The following is a 20,514-nucleotide window of genomic DNA, read 5'->3' as shown; positions in this document are numbered from 1 at the left end:
AATGAGCATACTCTCTTCTTGCAAGAAGACATAGGCCTGAGGAATCACAACAGCCTCAAACTTCAGCAGCAAGATTTTTAGTAAGTTATGGCCTCAATGATGGATCAGAACTCCAAAGTGACATTAAAATTATAAACTCCAAAATGTGGATTTTAAAAGAAGTCTGCTCCAGTCAGAAAACAATGACTACGGTGTAAATTCAGATGCTATCTAGCAAAGTCCTGGGTGATACCAATGGAAAGTCACATCTATTGATGTTCAAGAAAACCTTAAACAGACAGAGAGAAATGTAGCTGAAAGAAATAACTAGGGAGCTGAGTCTCTCAGCTTCTTTCAGTAGAAAGCCACCACTTGTAGAATTTTTGAGTTTTAGCCTTCCGGGAACATACAGTCGGTTCTGCTATAATGCGGTAGCTCCGTTCTCATGCAAACCCATGTTATAAGAAAATTGCTTAATAGCAGCACCATTTAAACCAATGGGGCTGGAATGTGTTATAATCAATACTTTTTTAAAAAGTTTGATCTTTAGAAATCGTGTCCCTAGTTCATCAATCGCAATATAGCAAATTTGCATTAATAAAACTTACGTTATAGCAGAACGACCTGTACATAGAAAAGGTTAAAACCTGACCATTAGTCTGTGAGTGTTACAGACCTGATATCATTGTGAATGGGCGGGAGTGCTATAAGGTCACAGCACTGAGAACAGCTGTTTAAACACACCTGTACTACAAGTAAAGAAAAAGGATAAGACTTTCTCTCACTCTGAGGGCCGTCAGTTACTCTCTGTCAAAAGGAATCAAGGCAAAAGAGTTTAATTGACCTACAAAGCCAAGAATCTCAAGCATTATTATTTGAGATATTCCATCCAGAAGTATAACAAATTTGGGAACCTCACCTGAGAAACCTGGCCACAACAGTACTGGTATGTAATATTGCTGGAATTCAATCACATATTAAATTCGTAATTGCCTCAACCAGTGGAGAGTTATCCCCACCACACTGCTGCATCACCCCCACCCCCAACAAATGCCCAATGGCTCCAGATTTGCACATGTTTCTTGATGACTTCCTCAGTCAAATGCTGCCTTGTTGTCAAGGGCTGTCAGCCCCACCTTCTTTCCAGAGTTTAGCTCTTTTGTCTATGCTTGGGCTCAGACTGTAATGAGGTCAGAAACTGAATGGTCCTGACAGAACTCAAAATGAGCATTAGTGGGCAGGTTACTGCTGACCAACTGTTGCTTGACAGCACGATCAACATCTTCCCATTACTTTGTTTTGAAGGGTCAGAGGGCACAAGCTATTCCTGAGCATAGGAGAAGTGTATGCCTTGTCTACTTACTGACCAGACCTACTGATGCACCCCTACCAAAGCTCATTAACAGGATTGATTGGTCCCCATTCCAAAATCCACAGATGTTTGAGCCCACCTTCTCCCATCCAGAGAATAATTGCCGGCAGCAGAGACAGAAGACTCGAGTCATCGTCACCAGATTTCACACCCAATCCATCTCTGTAACTTACAAGAATGGACTTTGCTATATTTGTATTAATATTCAACAGTTATTCTTATGCTTATTGCCACAAATGATTATTTACCTTTACCAGCACTCAATGATTACATATAGATACTTTACTGCTCAATCATATTGAGGTATATTTCTAGCTTAAGAATTGGTTCTGATGCACTTAAGATGTGCCAGGAGATGTGAATATTCAATCGAATTAAAAATGTTAGAAGTATCCAGCCAATGTGACTAGATTGATTATATTCCTCAATTTCCCTTGATTGGATTGAAAAATCAAACAAACCTGATTCAACTCATCCTGCTTGAAATTCTAAGGTAGCAACAGCTAAATCCTTATTACTGTTGCCTGCTGCATATATTGAGGAAACCAATAGCATATGTGGCTGGGGAAATTTGCAGCTTGTTTGATCTCACAGTTAAGATTCAGTGCATCTATCCCAAGTGTTTTCTGCAAGCTTTCAATTAAGCCTTTTTTTAGTTATTTCTACTCCTCCCGGAGCACCTTTGGGAGACTTTTTTCATTTCTGAGCAGTACGTTTTTTTGATACAAGGAGGCAGTAACAGAAAGCTTTGAATTTTAAAATTCCCCAGTCACTGCTTACAGGGTTTCACAAGGGATCCATTTTTCGAAACAGAGGGAATACAAAGCAACAAAATTTCTGTTCATAAATACAATAGTTCTGACATCTTTGACAGTCTGTCTCTAAGAATCTATTGCTTTGTGTTGCACCTGTCTTTTAGATGTAATATGAGTGCACCAATGGTAAATTTAGCAGTAGGAAGACTTGTGCTCAATTTGCAATGGTATTTGAGTCACTGCTAAATTCAGCATGAAAGTTTTCCAGTCATCCTGGGTGACCAACTTATGTAAAATAAAAATTAATTTATGCAGCACCTTCCATGTATTGAGCTTTATGAAACATAACTGGGCACCATGCCAAGCAAGGAATTATTTGGCCCAGTGACCAAAGGCTGAGTCAAAGTGTCCAGTTTTAAAGGCGTCTTGAAGTGGGGAAGGGTGGTGAAGAAATACAGGGAGGAAATACAGAGATTACTATCCTGCAGCTGAAGGGATAGTTATTAATGGTGGTGTGAGTTTAAAATATGGAAAGAACATGAGGCTGAAATTTGTCAAACTCAAAGATCTAGTGGGAGTAGGACTGAAGGAGATTACTGTGAGAGCTATAGGCCTATAGAGGTATTTACACATGGACAGCAATTCGATTTCAGTCTTTTTGTTAAAATTGATTAGCGGCCAAAGAGCCATGACTGCTTGAAATATTTTAAGTTAAAAATCACACAACATCAGGTTTTAGCCCAACAGGTTTATTTGGAAGTACTAGCTTTCAGAGCCCTGCTCCTTCATATGTTACCTGATGAACCTGTTGCACTATAATATGGTGTTGTGTGATTTATAACTTTATCCACCCCAGTCCAAAGCTGCATGATGAAATATTCTAGCAATCCCTGCAGCCATAAATTAAGGGTAACTAATTTTGATTTAAAAGCATAAGGAACTATTTCTTTGGAACCAGGAGGAGAAGTACAAAGAAGTTAGTGCCTAATTAGCACATGACAGACACCCACACTTTGTCCAAGAATATAAAGGGCTATCCAGGTATTGAGTTTTGTTTGAAACCTTTGGGCCACGGCTGGCACGCTGTTGTTTAAAAACCTGAAAATTACCCACAAATTTCTTGCCTCTTTTGCTGTCATCACTCAGTGGGATGGTCCTGTCAATTATTATACACATGTGCAACAACAATGAGTGTTTATCCATTTTAACACTCAAAGAGCAGTTCAAAGGAGAAAGCTAGGACTGCAGATGCTAGAGATCAGAGTCGAGAGTGTGGTGCTGGAAAAGCACAGCAGGTCAGGCAGCATCCGAGGAGCAGGAGAGTCGACATTTCGGGCATAAGCCCTTCATCAGGTTTTCCTGATGAAGGGCTTATGCCTGAAACATCGATTCTTTTGCTCATCGGATGCTGCCTGACCTGCTGTGCTTTTTCAGCACCACACTCTCAACAAAGAGCAGTTCAGAGCCAAACCTTCAAACATGTCAACCCAGTTATCCGATCCACTCCTCCACTTGCTAGACTGAAGTGATGAGTTAATACTCAGACAGTTTTATATACATAAGATGTTATGCAATGGTTTTCTAAGCAAAAGAAATCATTAGTAATTTAATTATATCCAAATACTGAACAAGTACAATACTGACCAACGTCAAATACAATCATTTACCAATGGAAATTTCAAATCTATTATATTTTCCATTACTCTGATCTTAGCTAAAGAGCAGATAGACTTTTAGATGGTTTCTGCCTATTGCCGGCAAGTTGTTTTACATTTTAGGTTTAAAATGATGCTTTTTCTTTGCATCATGCTTCAAATTCTTACAGGACAATGAAAGAGAAATAATAGAAATGGTAGCAATATATATCCTAAAATTTCCTGAGAGGAAGCATCATTTCAGTTACTGAGAACAATTTTTGTGTTGCACCTTCTTCGAAATGCTGCCTAGACAAGCTCAGAATTAACCACTTCACATTTACTACACATCGAAGGCTTTGAATTGGCAAAACAAAATATGTTGTGTCATGTGATACCACAGCTTATCAAACAGTTTAGTCAATTTTAGTTTCATCATGAAGGCATTATTTTAGTTAGTGTTACAATGTTTCCCACTCTACCACTGCTGCACTTTGGTCTTGAGCACCAGAAGGACATGTACATTATGAGTGCTATTGTTACCATCTTCACTCATCAGGTCCTGAGTGGGATCACAGACAGCTTCTATGTGTTATTAATTATACTTTCATACCATGTTTACCAGAGAAGGACAAGGAGAGAATCTCCCTCCAAATCTCTTATTATGATTTTAACCAAGATGACTGAAAACCCAAGAGAAACAATGGATAAGTTTGATGTGAGCTGACGACATTCCCTATCTTGGAATTTCACTGACACTGAGCACATGTTACAGCAGCAAATCAGAAAAGCCATTACAAACGTTTTAACTGAATGCATGAATGAAGCAATGGCTTAATGGTATTATCACACAACTATTAATCCAGCGACACAGGTAATGTTGTGGGGACCCCTTGGTTTGAATCCCTCTGTGGCAGATCAATTCAATATTTTTTAAAATTCTGGAATTATAGCTTAATGATGACCATGAAGCTGTTGCCAATTGCTGGAAGGAGTTATCTGGTCCACTAATGTCAAAATTTTAGGAAATTTTTTTTTAGGGAAATAAGCTGCCATTTTTGACTGGCCGATATGTGAGATCAGATCCATAGCAATGTATATAGAACACAGAACAATACAGCGCAGAACAGGCCCTTCGGCCCTCGATGTTGCGCCGACCTGTGAACTATTCTCAGCTCGTCCCCTACACTATCCCATCATCATCCATGTGCTTATCCAAGGATTGTTTAAATCTCCCTAATGTGGCTGAGTTGACTACATTAGCAGGTAGGGCATTCCACGTCCTTACCACTCTCTGTGTAAAGAACCTGCCTCTGATGTCTGTCTTAAATCTATCACCCCTCAATTTGTATTAATGCCCCCTCATACAAGCTGACATCATTATCCTCAGAAAAATACTTTCAATGTCTACCCGATCTAATCCTCTGATCATCCTATATGTCTCTATCAAATCCCCTCTTAGCCTTCTTCTTTCCAATGAGAACAAACCCAAGTCTCTCAGCCTTTCCTCATAAGACCATCCTCCAGACCAGGCAACATCCTGGTAAATCTCCTCTGCACCTTTTCCAATGCTTCCACATCCTTCCCGAAATATGGCGACCAGAACTGCATACAATATTCCAACTGTGGCCGCACTAGCGTTTTGTATAGTTGCAGCATGATATTGCTGGTCTGGAACTCAATCCCTCTACGAATGAAACCTAACACACCATATGCCTTCTTAACAGCAGTATCAACCTGGGTGGCAACTTTCAGGGATCTATGTACATGGACTCCAAGATCCCTCTGCACATCCACACTACCAAGAATCTTTCCATTGACCTAGTACTCTGCCTTCCTGTTATTCTTCCCAAAGTGCATCACCTCATATTTCGCTGCATTGAACTCCAAAATTGATTCTTAAGTGCCATGTGGACAATAAATGGGACTCTCATATCCGTGAATAAATATGAAAATAAAGTTTTATTTTTCACTCATGCCAGCAATTAGCATGTAAAATTTTGCAGTTTGTAAATAAATTGATTCTAAACCAATTGATTGTTAAACAGTGCCAAATTATTCCTGAAAGCCAAGTAGTCCTTTAAAAAAATTACATTGTATTTTGAAAAAAAGTTGCAGCATGTTTCATTATACAGTTATGATATGGTTAATAGGCACTGACCTGCAAACAGTAGACGATCCCTTGTGGATATGATACTAAAGTGAGGCCTTGTTTCAATGGATGTTAAAAAATCCCTATACAAAGTAATGCAGGGAGGTTTGCCCAATATCCTGACTGGCAAATATTCCTGCACCATTAACATGAAAATAAATTAACTGGTTAATCATTTCATTGTTATTGATGGGATTTGAGTATCAATTGGTCTGAAAGTCTATAAATCTACTTTGAATACTTTAGGTTTGGAATCAGTTTAAATGAAATATTTAAAGGAATTAAGTCATATCTATCATGATTATTGGTGAAATATTGTCTTCTTCATCTAACTTGACCTTGGAATTAGAGGACAATATTTCTCTCAATTGTATCAAAATCTTAATAAGAAACAATAAATCTGTAATAATATAACATTGTACAATACAGGGCCTCTTGTGTCAGTGTCCTTTCCTTTGGGTGAGAAGTCTGGGGTTCAAGTCCCACCTGCTCCAGATGTGTGTCATACATATCTGCGCAAATTGATTAAAAATATTTGCAATGCTTTCTCTTTGAAGAATAAATTCTAGCCATACAAAGTTGACATTCTAGAGTTTGGAGTAGACTTTTCACTCTCATACTGCTAGTAGGCAGCAACATGCACTAAATCCATTCATCAGAAACTCTGTCGCATTCAGCATTCCCATGAACTGACATCAACATGACAGAGATTCTTAATGTTTTTCCTCTCTTAGGACTTCTGTGTTAGGACCATTGAAGACAGTTTCTCAACTGCGACCAGCTTAATGTTCTGACATTAACAAAAGGAATATTTATGAGTAAATGTTTAGGTGACGTATGGAGTGCTGATAAGATGGATTGCTTTGTCCTGGATATTGACAAAGTGAGGCTGAAACTGCATTCATCCAGGCAAATAGAAAATATTCCATCAAATTCCTATGGAAAGGCTTTGGAAAGTCAGGAGATGAATTCCCAGCCTTGGAACTGCTCTTGTACACCTCGAGAACAAAATACCTTCTCTCCATGTGACCAGCACACAATACAGAGCTAACAGCATAAGCAACTACTCCCATATGTATATATGTATATGTGAGACAGATCATGACAACATTTATATCGTTAGATGTTTTTCCAAGGTTTTTTTTAACCCTGGGCAACATTGATAGCACATAATTTAAATTCGTCAGATAATGTTGGTTTCATGCTGATTTTTAAATTCTGCCTGGTTTACATTGGCCATCTAATGACAGCTGTATGCAAATGTTTCTGTCATTATAAACATATGTAAAACTTTTTTGTAGTTTTAGTTTTGTTTTTGCTCTTTGAAACTGCTAAGAGCTCGCCCTGTCCTCATTTGACAATTTCTTTCATGACCAGCTTGATGATCACAGAGCCAAAAGGAAGCATCTCTCTTCCTGCCTTGCCCTGCCTTCCCTTCCCTGTGCTTGAGGCAATATGTTAACATCATTGACGGCAGCTACACCACAGGGCATACATTACCAGCAGAAAAATTAATGCAACACCCCTACCACACCGCACCACATACAGAATGATTTGGAGATGCCGGTGTTGGACTGGAGTGTACAAAGTTAAAAATCACACAACACCATGTTATAGTCCAACAGGTTTAATTGGAAGCACACTAGCTTTCAGAGCGCTGCTCCTTCATCAGGTGGTAGTAGAGGGCTCAATCCTAAAACACAGAATTTATAGCAAAAATTTACAGTGTGATGTAACTGAAATTATACATTGAAAAATACCTTGATTATCCGTTAAGCCTTTCATCTGTTAGAATATAGTGATAGTTTCAATTCTTTCATGTGTAAATCACAAAACCTTTTTTTTAATTTGCATTCTCAGGTTAGCTGTAACAATGGGTGATAGCTAGACAATATGTTTTGTGATTTACACATGAAAGAAGTGAAACTATCATGGTATTCAAACAGATGAAAGACTCAACTGACAATCAAGGTATTTTTCAATGTATAATTTCAGTTACATCACACTGTAAATTTTTGCTATAAATTCTGTGTTTTAGGATTGAGTCCTCCACTATCACCTGATGAAGGAGCGACGCTCCGAAAGCTAGCGTGCTTCCAATTAAACTTGTTGGACTATAACCCGGTGTTGTGTGATTTTTAACCACATACAGAATGTTAGTGTCACACACATGTTCTCCTGTCACTGCCAACCTTAACATTGTACGACATACAAGACGATGATTGTAACTCCCTCAGAGGAAATGCCACAAATGTCCGCATTTCTTTGACTACATGAGGCAAGAGTTTATAGGAAGATGACAGCACTTACCCTCGATAAGATTTGTCAGTACTAAGAGACAGAGTAGAGGATGGCCGTTCTTTACTTGTGCAGCCATCGTTTTCATGTCAGCTCATCACAGCTTGTTCAGCAATCGTTGTTCACCAGAATCGCTACAACACAGGAAGTTGAGCTGAACAGCTATCAGCGAAACACAGTAAATGTTTGCTCAACCTTTGCTTCATTTCAGCATTCAGCCACATCCGTTCAACAGCTACACCTGCAACAGTCAACAGTAATCCATAGGTAAGATGACCAGTTATGCAAATATACTTGATCAGACAGAATCTCCACTAAGAATCATTTGCTTTTCTCACCTCGCCTGGAAGGTGTCAGCAATATTTCACATCCCAGCAAAATTCTTACCTCAACCTTCCTCACAGAAGATAGATAGATTACCTGATTGTTCAACAGGTATTTTTCACTTAAAGAACAACTTTAATGTATAAAGTATCAAAAGGCACAAGCGAAGAATTGTATGGAAACGAGATTGCAAAATCAGGCCCTTCAGCCGAACCAATCAATGTCGCTTATCCTTCACACATCCAATAGGCCAAATCCCACACCTCAGCCCATTCCCATGTCCCTTTATTCCCATTTTCTTCACCCACTTCTCTAACCTACTTGTAAATGCTGACATGGTCACTGCATCTCAATACAGTTGTTTGCGTAAAAGATTTAATCTCGTCTCTCTCACTTGATCTTATATCTATGTTCCTTCGTTCTATACAAATTCACTGTTGTAAACATCCTGTTTTAACTATTCTATGCTATATTATCTTGTAATTTTAAAAACATTATCAAATTGGTCTTCAATCCCTTCTGGTCTAATTAAAAGAAGCTCTATTTTTCAAGTAATCATACCATTATGAAAGAATTTAAATCACACTAATTAATGTCCCTGATTATTTTCTCTTTTTGGCTCCCAGAGTTCAAAAAGGCACATAGAGGACTGAAAGTTCCTCATGATAATTTCTGAAACAACTGAGAGATCTATAGTCAGCTGGAGAGTTGGTCTTGGGCGTGGTTAACATAATTGGAAGAGCTTCATATGCATTTAACTAGGATTTATCTATCTCCCCTTAACATCCAATGGTATTATTATTGCTGAATCCTCCACTTTCAATATCCCAAACAGAAACTCAACTGGCCCAGACATATAAATACTATGGCTGCAAGAGCAGGAATCCTGCAGCGAGTAACTCACTTCCTGACTCTCCAAAGCCTGTCCACCATCTACAAGGCACAAGTAAGGAGTGCAATGGAGTACCTCCCATTTGCCAAAATGAATGCAACTCCAACAACAGACAAGAACCTTGACACTATCCAGAACAAGGTGGAAGTGAGGATTGCAGATGCTGAAGATTAGAGTCGGGAGTGTGGTGCTGGAAAAGCACACCAGATCAGGCAGCGTCCGAAGACTAGGAAAATCGACATTTAGGGCAAAAGCTTTGCATTTCCAGCACCACACTCTCGACACTATCCAGAACAAAGCAGCCCTCTCGGGTGATACCACATTCACAAGCATCCATTCCCTGCACCATCAATTCCCAGTACCATCAATGTGTGACATCAACAAAATGCATTGTAGAAATTCACCAGGGCTCCTTAGGTGGTAATTTCCAAACACATGACCACTACCATCTTAAAGGATGAGGACAGCAGAAACATGTAAACACCACCAATTGCAAGTTCCCCTCCAAGCCACTGACCATCCTGATTTGGAAATATATCACCGTTCCTTCAGAGTCATGGAGTCAAAATTCTGGAACTCCCTACTTTAGGGCATTATTGATCTCTTTACACTAAATAGGCTGCAGCAGCTGGAGGTGGCAGCTCACCACCATCTTAGGGATTGAAAGTAAATGTTGACAAAGAACAAAGAACAATACAGCACAGGAACAGGCCCTTCAGCCTTCAAGCCTGCACCCTCACATTTTGACCCAACAGGAATCCCCATGAATGAATAAAAGTAGAGCAGCTATTGTAAGATATCAAATCCCCAGGTCTGTATTTGAAGTGGCTTTCAGGATCCTGATAAAAGCAAAATGCTGTGGATTCGAAAGTCTGAAATCAAAACTGAAAATTCCACAAAAACTGCTCATTCTGAAGAAGGGTCAGATTAGAATGTCTGGTCGGTGCAGATGAGTTGGACCGAAGGGTCTAATTCCGTGCTGCATCACAGAACATTAACTCTCTACAGATGCTACCCGACCATCACTATTTTTTATTTTAGGATCCTAATAATCTACATCATCATCATTTACTACTTGGATGTGCAGTTGTAGGTGATGCAGAATAATGTGATTAAATAAGGCTTCAGGTGTAGGCCTTGTCTCCCAAGATCAATCCACAAGGTAAACACTTAGAATCATAGAAATCCTACAGCGTGGAAGTAGGGCACTCACCCTATCGGGTTCACACTGACCCTCCAAATAACATTCCACCGAGATCCGATCCCCTACCCTATCCCTGTAACTGCATTTTCCCATGGCTAACCCACCCAATTTGCACATCTCTGGACACAATGGGCAATTTAGCAGGGTCAATCCACCTAACCTGCACATCTTTGGACTGTGGGAGGAAACTGGAGTACCCAGAGGAAATCCACACAGACCCAGGAAGAATGTACAAACACCAAATAGACAGTCGCCTGAGGGCGGAATTGAACCTGGGTCCCTGGTGCTGTGAGGTAGCAGTGCTAACCATTGACCCTTTGTCAAAGTCATACAGTCTAGTCAGAACGGTCAACTGCCACACATTCTCAGATGCTAACCTCATATATGGTGGCCAATGGGTGTGATACCCATGAGTTCTGGACAGCATGTTTCTGAAATATTAAATTGCCTTTTTCATGGCCCTTGCTGGAATGACACATTTGCACTCATTCCCAATTCTTCATGGTCCCCCCATTACATAAATCCTTGATGCAAGTAAATACAGTAGATTACACAATCTAATGTCCCCAAGTGCTGATTCTCACAAATAAGTAAGGAAGTAGACCAGAGCGTCTCACATTAGTATTAGGGAAATTATTGGAGAATATTCTTAGGGACAGGATTTGCTTGCATTTGGAGAAGAATGAACTTAGAAGGATAATCAACATGGCTTTGTGCGGGGGAGTTGTTGTCCTACAAATTTGACGAAGGGATATGGACCATGTGTAAACAGGTGGGATTAGTTTAGAATGGCATCATGCTCAGCACAGGCATTGTGGGCCGCAGGACTGCTCCTGCTCTGTGTTCCATTTCTCTTCACACTCTATGAGCTCTGTTTTGCTGGAGATGCTATTGAAGACTGTAAGTGATATTATTCCAAGTCTTCTCATGCAGTGCTTGTGTGTTATGCTGGAGCTGTGTTAAGCTCATGTCAATGGATGGGCAAATGAGCCAAGCCTGTGAGAATCAGGATCAGCGTTAATAGGAATGATGCATGGGAGATACAACCGAGAGAAACAACCATCAGCACTGCCTAAAGTTGAACTCAGTCAAATTGCTGGTGAAATAGTTTAGTTTTTCTCGAAATAAATTTGTACTGCTGTATGTTCCACATGTGGTAGCTGAATCTCATAGTGTAAAAATTAACTCCCTGCTAGTGACCTCAACCAAAATGCTGTTTTGACATGTGTTTCTTCAGCTCAGGTCATGGTAAACTCAACCATTTGATGAGGAAGCATTCAGTTGAAAATATTGTCATGCCTGATTCCACAATCCAATAAATGTACTGGATGGTAATTCTAATTAGTTTCACGTAGTTAAATCAATACTTCATTCCTCCATATACTTATATGAAGCTCAGCCACAATTCTACAACTTGCCTTGCTTGTTGCAAAATAGATAGTCATCTGAATGTTGTCCCTAGCTCACAATAGGACATCTAGCCTTTATTTGCAACTTTGCTTTTTTTGGTGTCTACATTTTTTCATTCTCATTTCACAAATGTGCATAATTACCTTTTGTAAGCACAATGGATGAATGGCATTTTTTCTGATTACACAAGCCATTAACTTATTCATCTGGGTAATTCCTTTTACCACATGTTAGCTTCAGGAGCCCTGCATTAAAATGTGACAGGAAGCTTGAAAATAACGCTGTCACTTGAAGGCTTATTAGGACATAGATTATTTCACAACAGAGACTCCTGAGGGGGAGACAAAAATGCTGTTTCTTTTATTATAGGTGCTTGCAATAAGAGAAATTGCAACATCTCCAGAACTTTCTAACTTGCTCCTCAGTTTATTTGAATAGCTATTGACACAAGATATTTTCTGATGCTATGGCAGTGAAATAATTTTGATAGAACTCCTTCTACTAACCTTCTGCATAATCACATAGCATAAGAGAAATGAAAATATTTTTATTTGACTGTGGCAATACTGTAGCATTACTAGGAATGAATATATGTTCAACTAGATACAGATGAAAAGTCAAAGAATATAAAAAGTTGCCTTTTTTATAATTGTACCACTAATGGCATCAATAATATTTGCACTCAATAGTTAGCCCCCATGTCTTCTAAGTTCACAAACTACAAGGGTAGGTATAAAAGTATTGAAGTGATTTATACCAGAGCTAATTTAGATCATGAGCATTTCCCTGATAGCTTCTGTAATAATCCCACAATCACTTAGACCTATGTTTGTAGAATTACTATAACTAATCCATGGGAAGTATATTACCTTCCGTAAACAGCCTGCTTAATTTTATTAAGCCCTAGCCTGCTATAAATGACTCAGATATTTAAAGTTACTGGGATCTCTATCTTCAGAATACATGCTTCCCCACTTTTGGAGTAATGAGAGAGAATTAGGTCTCATTTTGGTTGTAGTAAAAATCTTAAATATGACTACTTATTATTTTTAAAATGTTATTGCTAGAAATTCACAAGTAGTTCACTTTAAGTGAATACCTAAATTGCTATGACAAAAATAAGATCAAAGAACCATAAGACATAGGAGCAGTAATTAGGCCATTCAGCCCATCAAATCTGCTCTGCAATTCGACATTGACAGTTAAGTTTCTCATCCACATTCTGCTGTTTTCTCCCTGTAACCCTAGATCTCCTTGACAATCAAGAACTTATCTATCTCAGTCTTAAATATATTCAATAACCTGGCCTCCACAGCCCTCTGTGGCAGAGAATTCCATTGATTCCTCACTCTTTGGCTGAAGAAGGTTCTCCTTATCTCCATTCTAAATAGTCTTCCCTTTACTCTAAGGCTGTGCCATCGGGTCCAAGTCTCTCCAACTAATAGAAACATCTTCCCAGTGTCCACTCTGTCCGGGTCTTACAGTATTCTGTAAGTTTCAATTAGATCCCCTCCCGCATCCTTCGACACTCCATCGAATATAGACTCCAAGTCCTTAAACTTTCCTCATATGTTAAGCTTTTCATTCCTGGGACCATTCTCATGAACCTTCTCTGAACACGCTCCAGGGCCAGTACATCCTTCCTGAGATATGGAGCCCAAAACTGCACACAATACTCCAAATGTGGTCTGACCAGAGTGTTATAGAGGCTCAGAAGTACATGGCTCCGACCCCACTCCCAGTTCTACACCCACACCAGCTCCCAGCTCCCAGCCCTGCCGAGTTTTCACCATCCCCCCAGACCTCCCCCTCACTGAGGACGAACGATCAGTCCTCAGCAAAGGACTCACCTTCGTCCCCCTCCGTCCACGCATCAATGAATTTAATACACGCCGTGACATCAAACAATTCTTCCGTCGCCTCCGCCTCCAAGCTTACTTTCACAATCAGGACCCCCGCCCACCTTCCGAGGACCCCTTCGCCCACCTCCAACACACTGCATCCACCTGGACACCCCGCGCTGGCCTATTACCTGCCCTCGACCTCTTCATTTCCAACTGCCGCCGGGACATTAACCGCCTCAACCTGTCGACCCCCCTCCCCCACTCCAACCTCTCACCCTCACAACGCGCAGCCCTCCAATCCCTCTGCTCCAATCCTGACCTCACCATCAAGCCAGCGGACAAAGGGGGCGCAGTGGTAGTCTGGCGCACTGACCTCTACATCGCTGAAGCCAAACTCCAACTCGAGGACACCTCTTCCTACCGCTCCCTTGACCATGACCCCACCCCCCATCACCAAACCATCATCTCCCAGACCATACAGAACCTCATCACCTCAGGAGATCTCCCACCCACAGCTTCCAACCTCATAGTCCGGGAACCCCGCACTGCCCGGTTCTACCTCCTTCCCAAGATCCACAAGCCTGACCACCCTGGCCGACCCATTGTCTCAGCATGCTCCTGCCCCACTGAACTCATCTCTACCTACCTCGACACTGTCCTATCCCCCCTAGTCCAGGAACTCCCCACATACGTTCGAGACAGCACCCACGCCCTCCACCTCCTCCAAGACTTCCGTTTCCCCGGCCCCCAACGCCTCATCTTCACCATGGATATCCAATCCCTCTACACCTCCATCCGCCATGACCAGGGCCTCCAAGCCCTCCGTTTTTTCCTCTCCAGACGTCCCCAACAGTTCCCTTCCACCGACACTCTCATTCGTTTGGCCGAACTGGTTCTCACCCTTAACAATTTCTCCTTTGAATCCTCCCACTTCCTCCAGACCAAAGGGGTAGCCATGGGCACACGTATGGGCCCCAGCTATGCCTGTCTCTTTGTTGGCTACGTAGAGCAGTTGATCTTCCGTAATTACACCGGCACCACTCGCCACCTCTTCCTCCGCTACATTGATGACTGCATTGGCGCCACCTCGTGCTCCCGCGAGGAGGTTGAGCAATTCATCAACTTCACCAACACATTCCACCCTGACCTTAAATTTACCTGGACCATCTCTGACACCTCCCTCCCCTTCCTGGACCTCTCCATCTCCATCAGTGACGACCGACTTGACACTGACATCTTCTACAAACCCACCGACTCCCACAGCTACCTGGATTACACCTCTTCCCACCCTACCTCTTGCAAAAATGCCATCCCGTATTCCCAATTCCTCCGCCTCCGCCGTATCTGCTCCCAGGAGGAGCGGTTCCACCATAGAACACACCAGATGGCCTCCTTCTTTAGAGACCGCAATTTCCCTTCCCACGTGGTTAAAGATTCCCTCCAACGCATCTCATCCACATCCCGCACCTCCGCCCTCAGACCCAACCCCTCCAACCGCAACAAGGACAGAACGCCCCTGGTACTCACCTTCCACCCTACCAACCTTCGCATAAACCAAATCATCCGCCGACATTTCCGCCACCTCCAAACAGACCCCACCACCAGGGATATATTTCCCTCCCCACCCCTCTCCGCCTTCCGCAAAGACCGTTCCCTCCGTGACTACCTGGTCAGGTCCACGCCCTCCTACGACCCACCCTCCCATCCTGGCACTTTCACCTGCCACCGCAGGAACTGTAAAACCTGCATCCACACCTCCTCCCTCACCTCTATCCAAGGCCCCAAAGGAGCTTTCCACATCCATCAAAGTTTTACCTGCACATCCACTAATATCATCCATTGTATCCGTTGCTCCCGATGCGGTCTCCTCTACATTGGGGAGACTGGGCGCCTCCTAGCAGAGCGCTTTAGGGAACATCTCCGAGACACCCGCACCAATCAACCAAATCGCCCAGTGGCTCAACATTTCAACTCCTCCTCCCACTCTGCCGAGGATATGGAGGTGCTGGGCCTCCTCCACCGCCGCTCCCTCACCACCAGACGCCTGGAGGAAGAACGCCTCATCTTCCGCCTCAGAACACTTCAACCCCAGGGCATCAATGTGGATTTCAACAGTTTCCTCATTTCCCCTTCCCCCACCTCATCCTAGCTTCTAACCTCCAGCAACTCGATCCCCTGACCTGTCCGGACTTGTCCGACCTGCCCAGCTCCTTTTCCACCTATCCACTCCACCCTCTCTTCCCTGACCTATCACCTTCATCTCCTCCCCCACTGACCTATTGTACTCTATGCTACTCTATCCCCACCCCCACCCTCCTCTAGCTTATCTCTCCACGCTTCAGGCTCTCTGCCTTTATTCCTGATGAAGGGCTTTTGCCCGAAACGTCGATTTTGCCTGTCCTCGGATGCTGCCTGAATTGCTGTGCTCTTCCAGCACCACTGATCCAGAAGATGCCTGCTTTTATGTTCAAGTCCTCTCAAAATAAATGGCATCATTGCGTTTGATTTCCTAACCACCGACTCAATCTGCAGGTTTACCTTGAGATAATCCTGGACTAGACCTCACAAGTCTCTTGCACTTCAAACTTCTGAATTTTCTTCCATTTTAGAAAATAGTTTATGCCTCTATTCTTCCTACCAAAGTGTATGACATCGCACTTTCCCACTTCCCAGATGGTACTCCATCTACCACTTTTCTGCCCATTCTCCTAACCTGTCCAAGTCCTTCTGCGGTCTCCCCACTGCCTCAATGCTACCTGTCTCTCTGTGCATCATCTGCAAGCTTAATCAGAATGCCCTCAATTCCTTCATCTAGATTAGTTAACATATAAAGTGAAAACTTGTGATCCCAACACTGAGCCCTGTGGAACACCACTTGTCACCGGCTGCCATCCTGAGAAGGACCCTTCCATCCCCACTCTCTGCTTTCTGCCATATAGCCATGCTTCTATCCATGCTAGCACCTAGCCTCTGACACCATGGGTCCTTATCTTACTCAATGGCCTCCTGTATGGCACCTTGTCAAAGGCCTTCTTGAAATCCAGATAGATAACATCCATTAGTTCTCCTTTATCTAACCTGCCCATTACTTCCTCGAAGAATTCTAGCAGATTTGTCAGGCATGACCTCTGTTTGATGGTGATTTTGGCCTATTTTACTACCCGCTTCCAAGTATTCAGAAATCTCACCCTTGAAAATGGATTCCAAAATCTTACCCATAACCGAGGTTAGGCTAATTGGTCTGTAATTTTCCATTTTTTGCCTTACTCCCTTTGTAAACAGGGGTGTCACATTTACAATTTTCCAGTCCTCTGGGACCCTCCCTGACTCCCATCTCCCTTATAACTCTGGGGTGTAGTCTGTCTGGTCCAAGTAATTTATCCTTCAGGCCATTCAATTTTTCTAGCACTTTCTCCCTGGTGATGGTCACTATGCTGAGCTCTGTACCCTCACTCTCTTGAATTTTTGGGCTATTACTCGTGTCTTCCACTATGAAGACGGATGCGAAGTAATTATTCAGTTCCTCAGCCTTTTCCTTGTTCCCCACGAATATTTCGCAGCATCATTTTCCAACAGAGCAATGTTCACCTTTGCTTCTCTTTTGCCCTTTATATATCTAAAGAAACTCTTACAGTCTTCCTTTATATTACTGGCTAGCTTACCTTCATATTTAATTTTCTCCCTCTTTATTTCTTTTTTTTTGTCCTCTGTTGGTCTTTGTAAGCTTCCCAATTCTCTGGTTTACCACTGTCCTGTCTTACATTATATGCTTTCTCTTTTGCTTTTATGCTATCTCTGATTTCCCTAGTCAGCCAGGGTTGCCTCATCCTCCCTGTACCATGCTTCTTTTCCCTCAGCATAAATCCCTGCTGTGTTTACTGAATTACTCCCAGAAACCCCTGCCATTGCTGTTCCACTGTCTTTCCTGCTAGGCTCCTTTCCCAGTCAATTCTCTCCAGCTCCTCCCTCATGCCCCCGTAGTTGCTTTGTTCAGTTGTAATACCATTACCTCTGATCAATCTTCTCCCTCTCAAAATGCAGAATAAATTTAATCATATTATGGTCACTGCCTCCTAAGGGTTCCTCATCAAAAGATGTGACACCAAGTTTGATGTTATTTATAACTGTCCAAAAATAACTATTTAAAGTAAAGTTTTACCTTATTTTTTGATAAATTCCAGGATCTTTTCTGCAGTTAACATCTCACGTCTGTGTGATGGAGACATGGTTCCTTTCAGAGACATGGTGAAACTTGAAACAACTCCACAGAGGCCAGTATACTGTCACCAGGTCACCCTTTATTTGCACTTGGAGAGTATTTGAAACTGACTCAGCTCCCTTAGAGTCGAAGACTGAGGCGCTGGAAAAACACAGCCAGTCAGGTAGCATCCGAGGAGCAAGAGAGTCGACATTTCGAGCATGAGCTTTTCATCAGGAATGAGAGGGTGGCCCAATGGGGCTGAGAGATAAATGGGATGGGGTAGGCCTGGGGGGAAGGTAGCTGGGAATGTGATAGGTAGATGAAGGTGGGGGAGAAGGTGATAGGTTGGAGAGGGGGATGGAGCGGATAGGTGGAGAGGAAGATGAACAGATAGGACAGGTCATGAGGGCAGTGCCAAGTTTTTATGCTGGATTTAGAATAAGACGGGGGGAGGGGAAGTGAGCAAACTGAAGCCACATTGATTCCAGGTGCTTGAAAGGTCCCCAGGCAGAAGACGAGGCGTTCTTCCTCCAGGCGTCAGGTGGCTAGAGATTAGCGGTGGAGGTAGCCCAGGACTTGCATGTCTTTGGCGGAGTGGGAGGAGAAGTTACAGTGTTTGGCCACAGGGTGGTGAGGCTGGTTGGTGCTTTTCTGAAACCTTCTGCAAGTGGGCGTCCTGTCTTCCCAATGTAGAGGACACCACATCGAGAGGAATGGACATGGTAGATGGTGCATGTGGAAGTACAGGTAAATCCCTTTTGGATGTGGACGAGTCCTTTGGGGCCTTAGATGGATGTGAGGGGGGAGGTGTGGGTGCAGGTTTTGCACTTCTTGCGGTGGCAGGAGAAGGTGTCAGGAGTGACGGGTGGATTGGTGGGGGGTATGGACCTAGCAAGGGAGTTGCCAAGGGAATGCTCTCTCTGGAACGCAGAAATGGGTGGTGGGTGGTGGGGGAATATATCCCTGGTAGTGGAAATGGCGGAGTATGATGCAATGTTTCTGGAAGTTGATGGGGTAGAAGGTGAGGACCAGGGTGCGGGTGGTGTCGGGGGGCGAGGTGGGGGAAAGTTTCTGCCGTCCCTCTGAGCCAGCTCTCAGAGTGAACAGAACCTCTGACACTCTTGTTCAATTTGTTTGTGGCCGGCCAGCTTGGAGTCTGTTTTTATAGATTTAATTTTCATTTTTGTTTACAGCAGTAGTGCTTATTCTCCCCCCCAAAGCACTCGTCTTGTATGTGTATAGGTGCAGGGACTCAGTGAAAACAGCATTGTGCAAAATAACTTTATTCAATATTTCCACCACCAGGAAAAAAGTACCCCTGTGGCCATCTTTGTAGTGGCTCTGTTTATGTAAATATTCCTGTTCTTTTTTTCTTCTTTCTAGTGAGATTGGACAGACTGTTTTCCTTGGAGCAGCAGACGCTAAGGTGGACATGATTGAGAGGTATAAAATGATAAAGGGCATAAACAGGAAGAAACCTTTCCCTTTTGTGCAGGGATCAATGGCCAGGATGCATAGGTTTAAGGTAAGGGACAGCATGTTCAGAGGGGGTGTGAGGGATGTGAGAGAACTTTTTCACCAGAGGATGGTGGGAATCTGGAACTCACTGCTTTGAGATAGAAACCCTCATAACATTTAAGAAGTATTTCAATGTGCATTTGCGATGCCAAGGAATACAAGACAATGAGCCAAGTGCACAAAAATGAGATCAGACATCGTCTGGGCATTCAGGGGCATTTTCAAGTTGGCAAGCAGTGACTAGTGAACACTGTCAGATCCCACAACCAGGAACATGAGCGTGAATGTAAATCTGTTTTATTATGTGTGGTCAGTGATGAAATAATTCCACAGAGGTCAGTATCCCATCACCAAGTCCCCCTTTATTAACACGGGGAGAGTCCCTGACACTGACGATATTCCTGTTCTTATCTGTCAGACGGTGCAGCCCGATTGGATCAGATTAACCGCCCCAATCAGGGAACTCATATTCTATAATGTCCACCTAACTGACCTTGCTACAATCATTGTAAAATATTGTTTATGCCTGCTGTGCTCAGCACTTATTCATTAATTAAATTAGTAGTTCTAATTAATGTTCTAATTATGTAGACTTATTTGTTTATCAAAAATATAATCCTAACTAAATGTTATTACATGTCGTATGTGTTCTCTGACCCATCAACTGAGATAATTTGGTTTGATAACTCAAGCTATAGAAGTTCATTCTGGGTATGTTGGAACACAATGCAGATTTCAGCCATTAGGGCCACTATGACTTTAATATACAAGATCTAAATATTTTATTAAAAGAATGTGGCCATAATTATCCCATTAAAAGCGCACAAATATTGGAGGTAGCGCGAGAATACACACTTCTGGAGCAGCACTGTGTTTGCAAAGAGTGCACTTTGGGAAATTCTGGGCAAACATTCCATGGTCTCCAAAGATA

The 20,514-nt window shown here is 42.5% G+C and overlaps 1 protein-coding gene across 1 annotated transcript in view; it reads right to left on the bottom strand.

Moving 5' to 3' along the window:
- LOC122550456 (T-cell surface protein tactile) overlaps nucleotides 1-8,306 on the bottom strand; it is a 108,232-nt gene extending 99,926 nt beyond the window's left edge. The window contains exon 1 of the mRNA XM_043691198.2: nucleotides 8,203-8,306. Coding sequence (XP_043547133.2) covers nucleotides 8,203-8,278 — 76 coding nt within the window. The 5' untranslated portion in view covers nucleotides 8,279-8,306. The remainder of the gene's footprint in view (nucleotides 1-8,202) is intronic.
- Between the last annotated feature and the right edge of the window lie 12,208 nt (nucleotides 8,307-20,514).

This window comes from Chiloscyllium plagiosum, unplaced genomic scaffold (assembly GCF_037043375.1).
Source record: "Chiloscyllium plagiosum isolate Xiang-an unplaced genomic scaffold, Cpla_swu_hap1 HiC_scaffold_6, whole genome shotgun sequence".
Taxonomy (NCBI): Eukaryota; Metazoa; Chordata; class Chondrichthyes; order Orectolobiformes; family Hemiscylliidae; genus Chiloscyllium; species Chiloscyllium plagiosum.
This window is presented reverse-complemented; position numbering and strand designations above follow the sequence as displayed.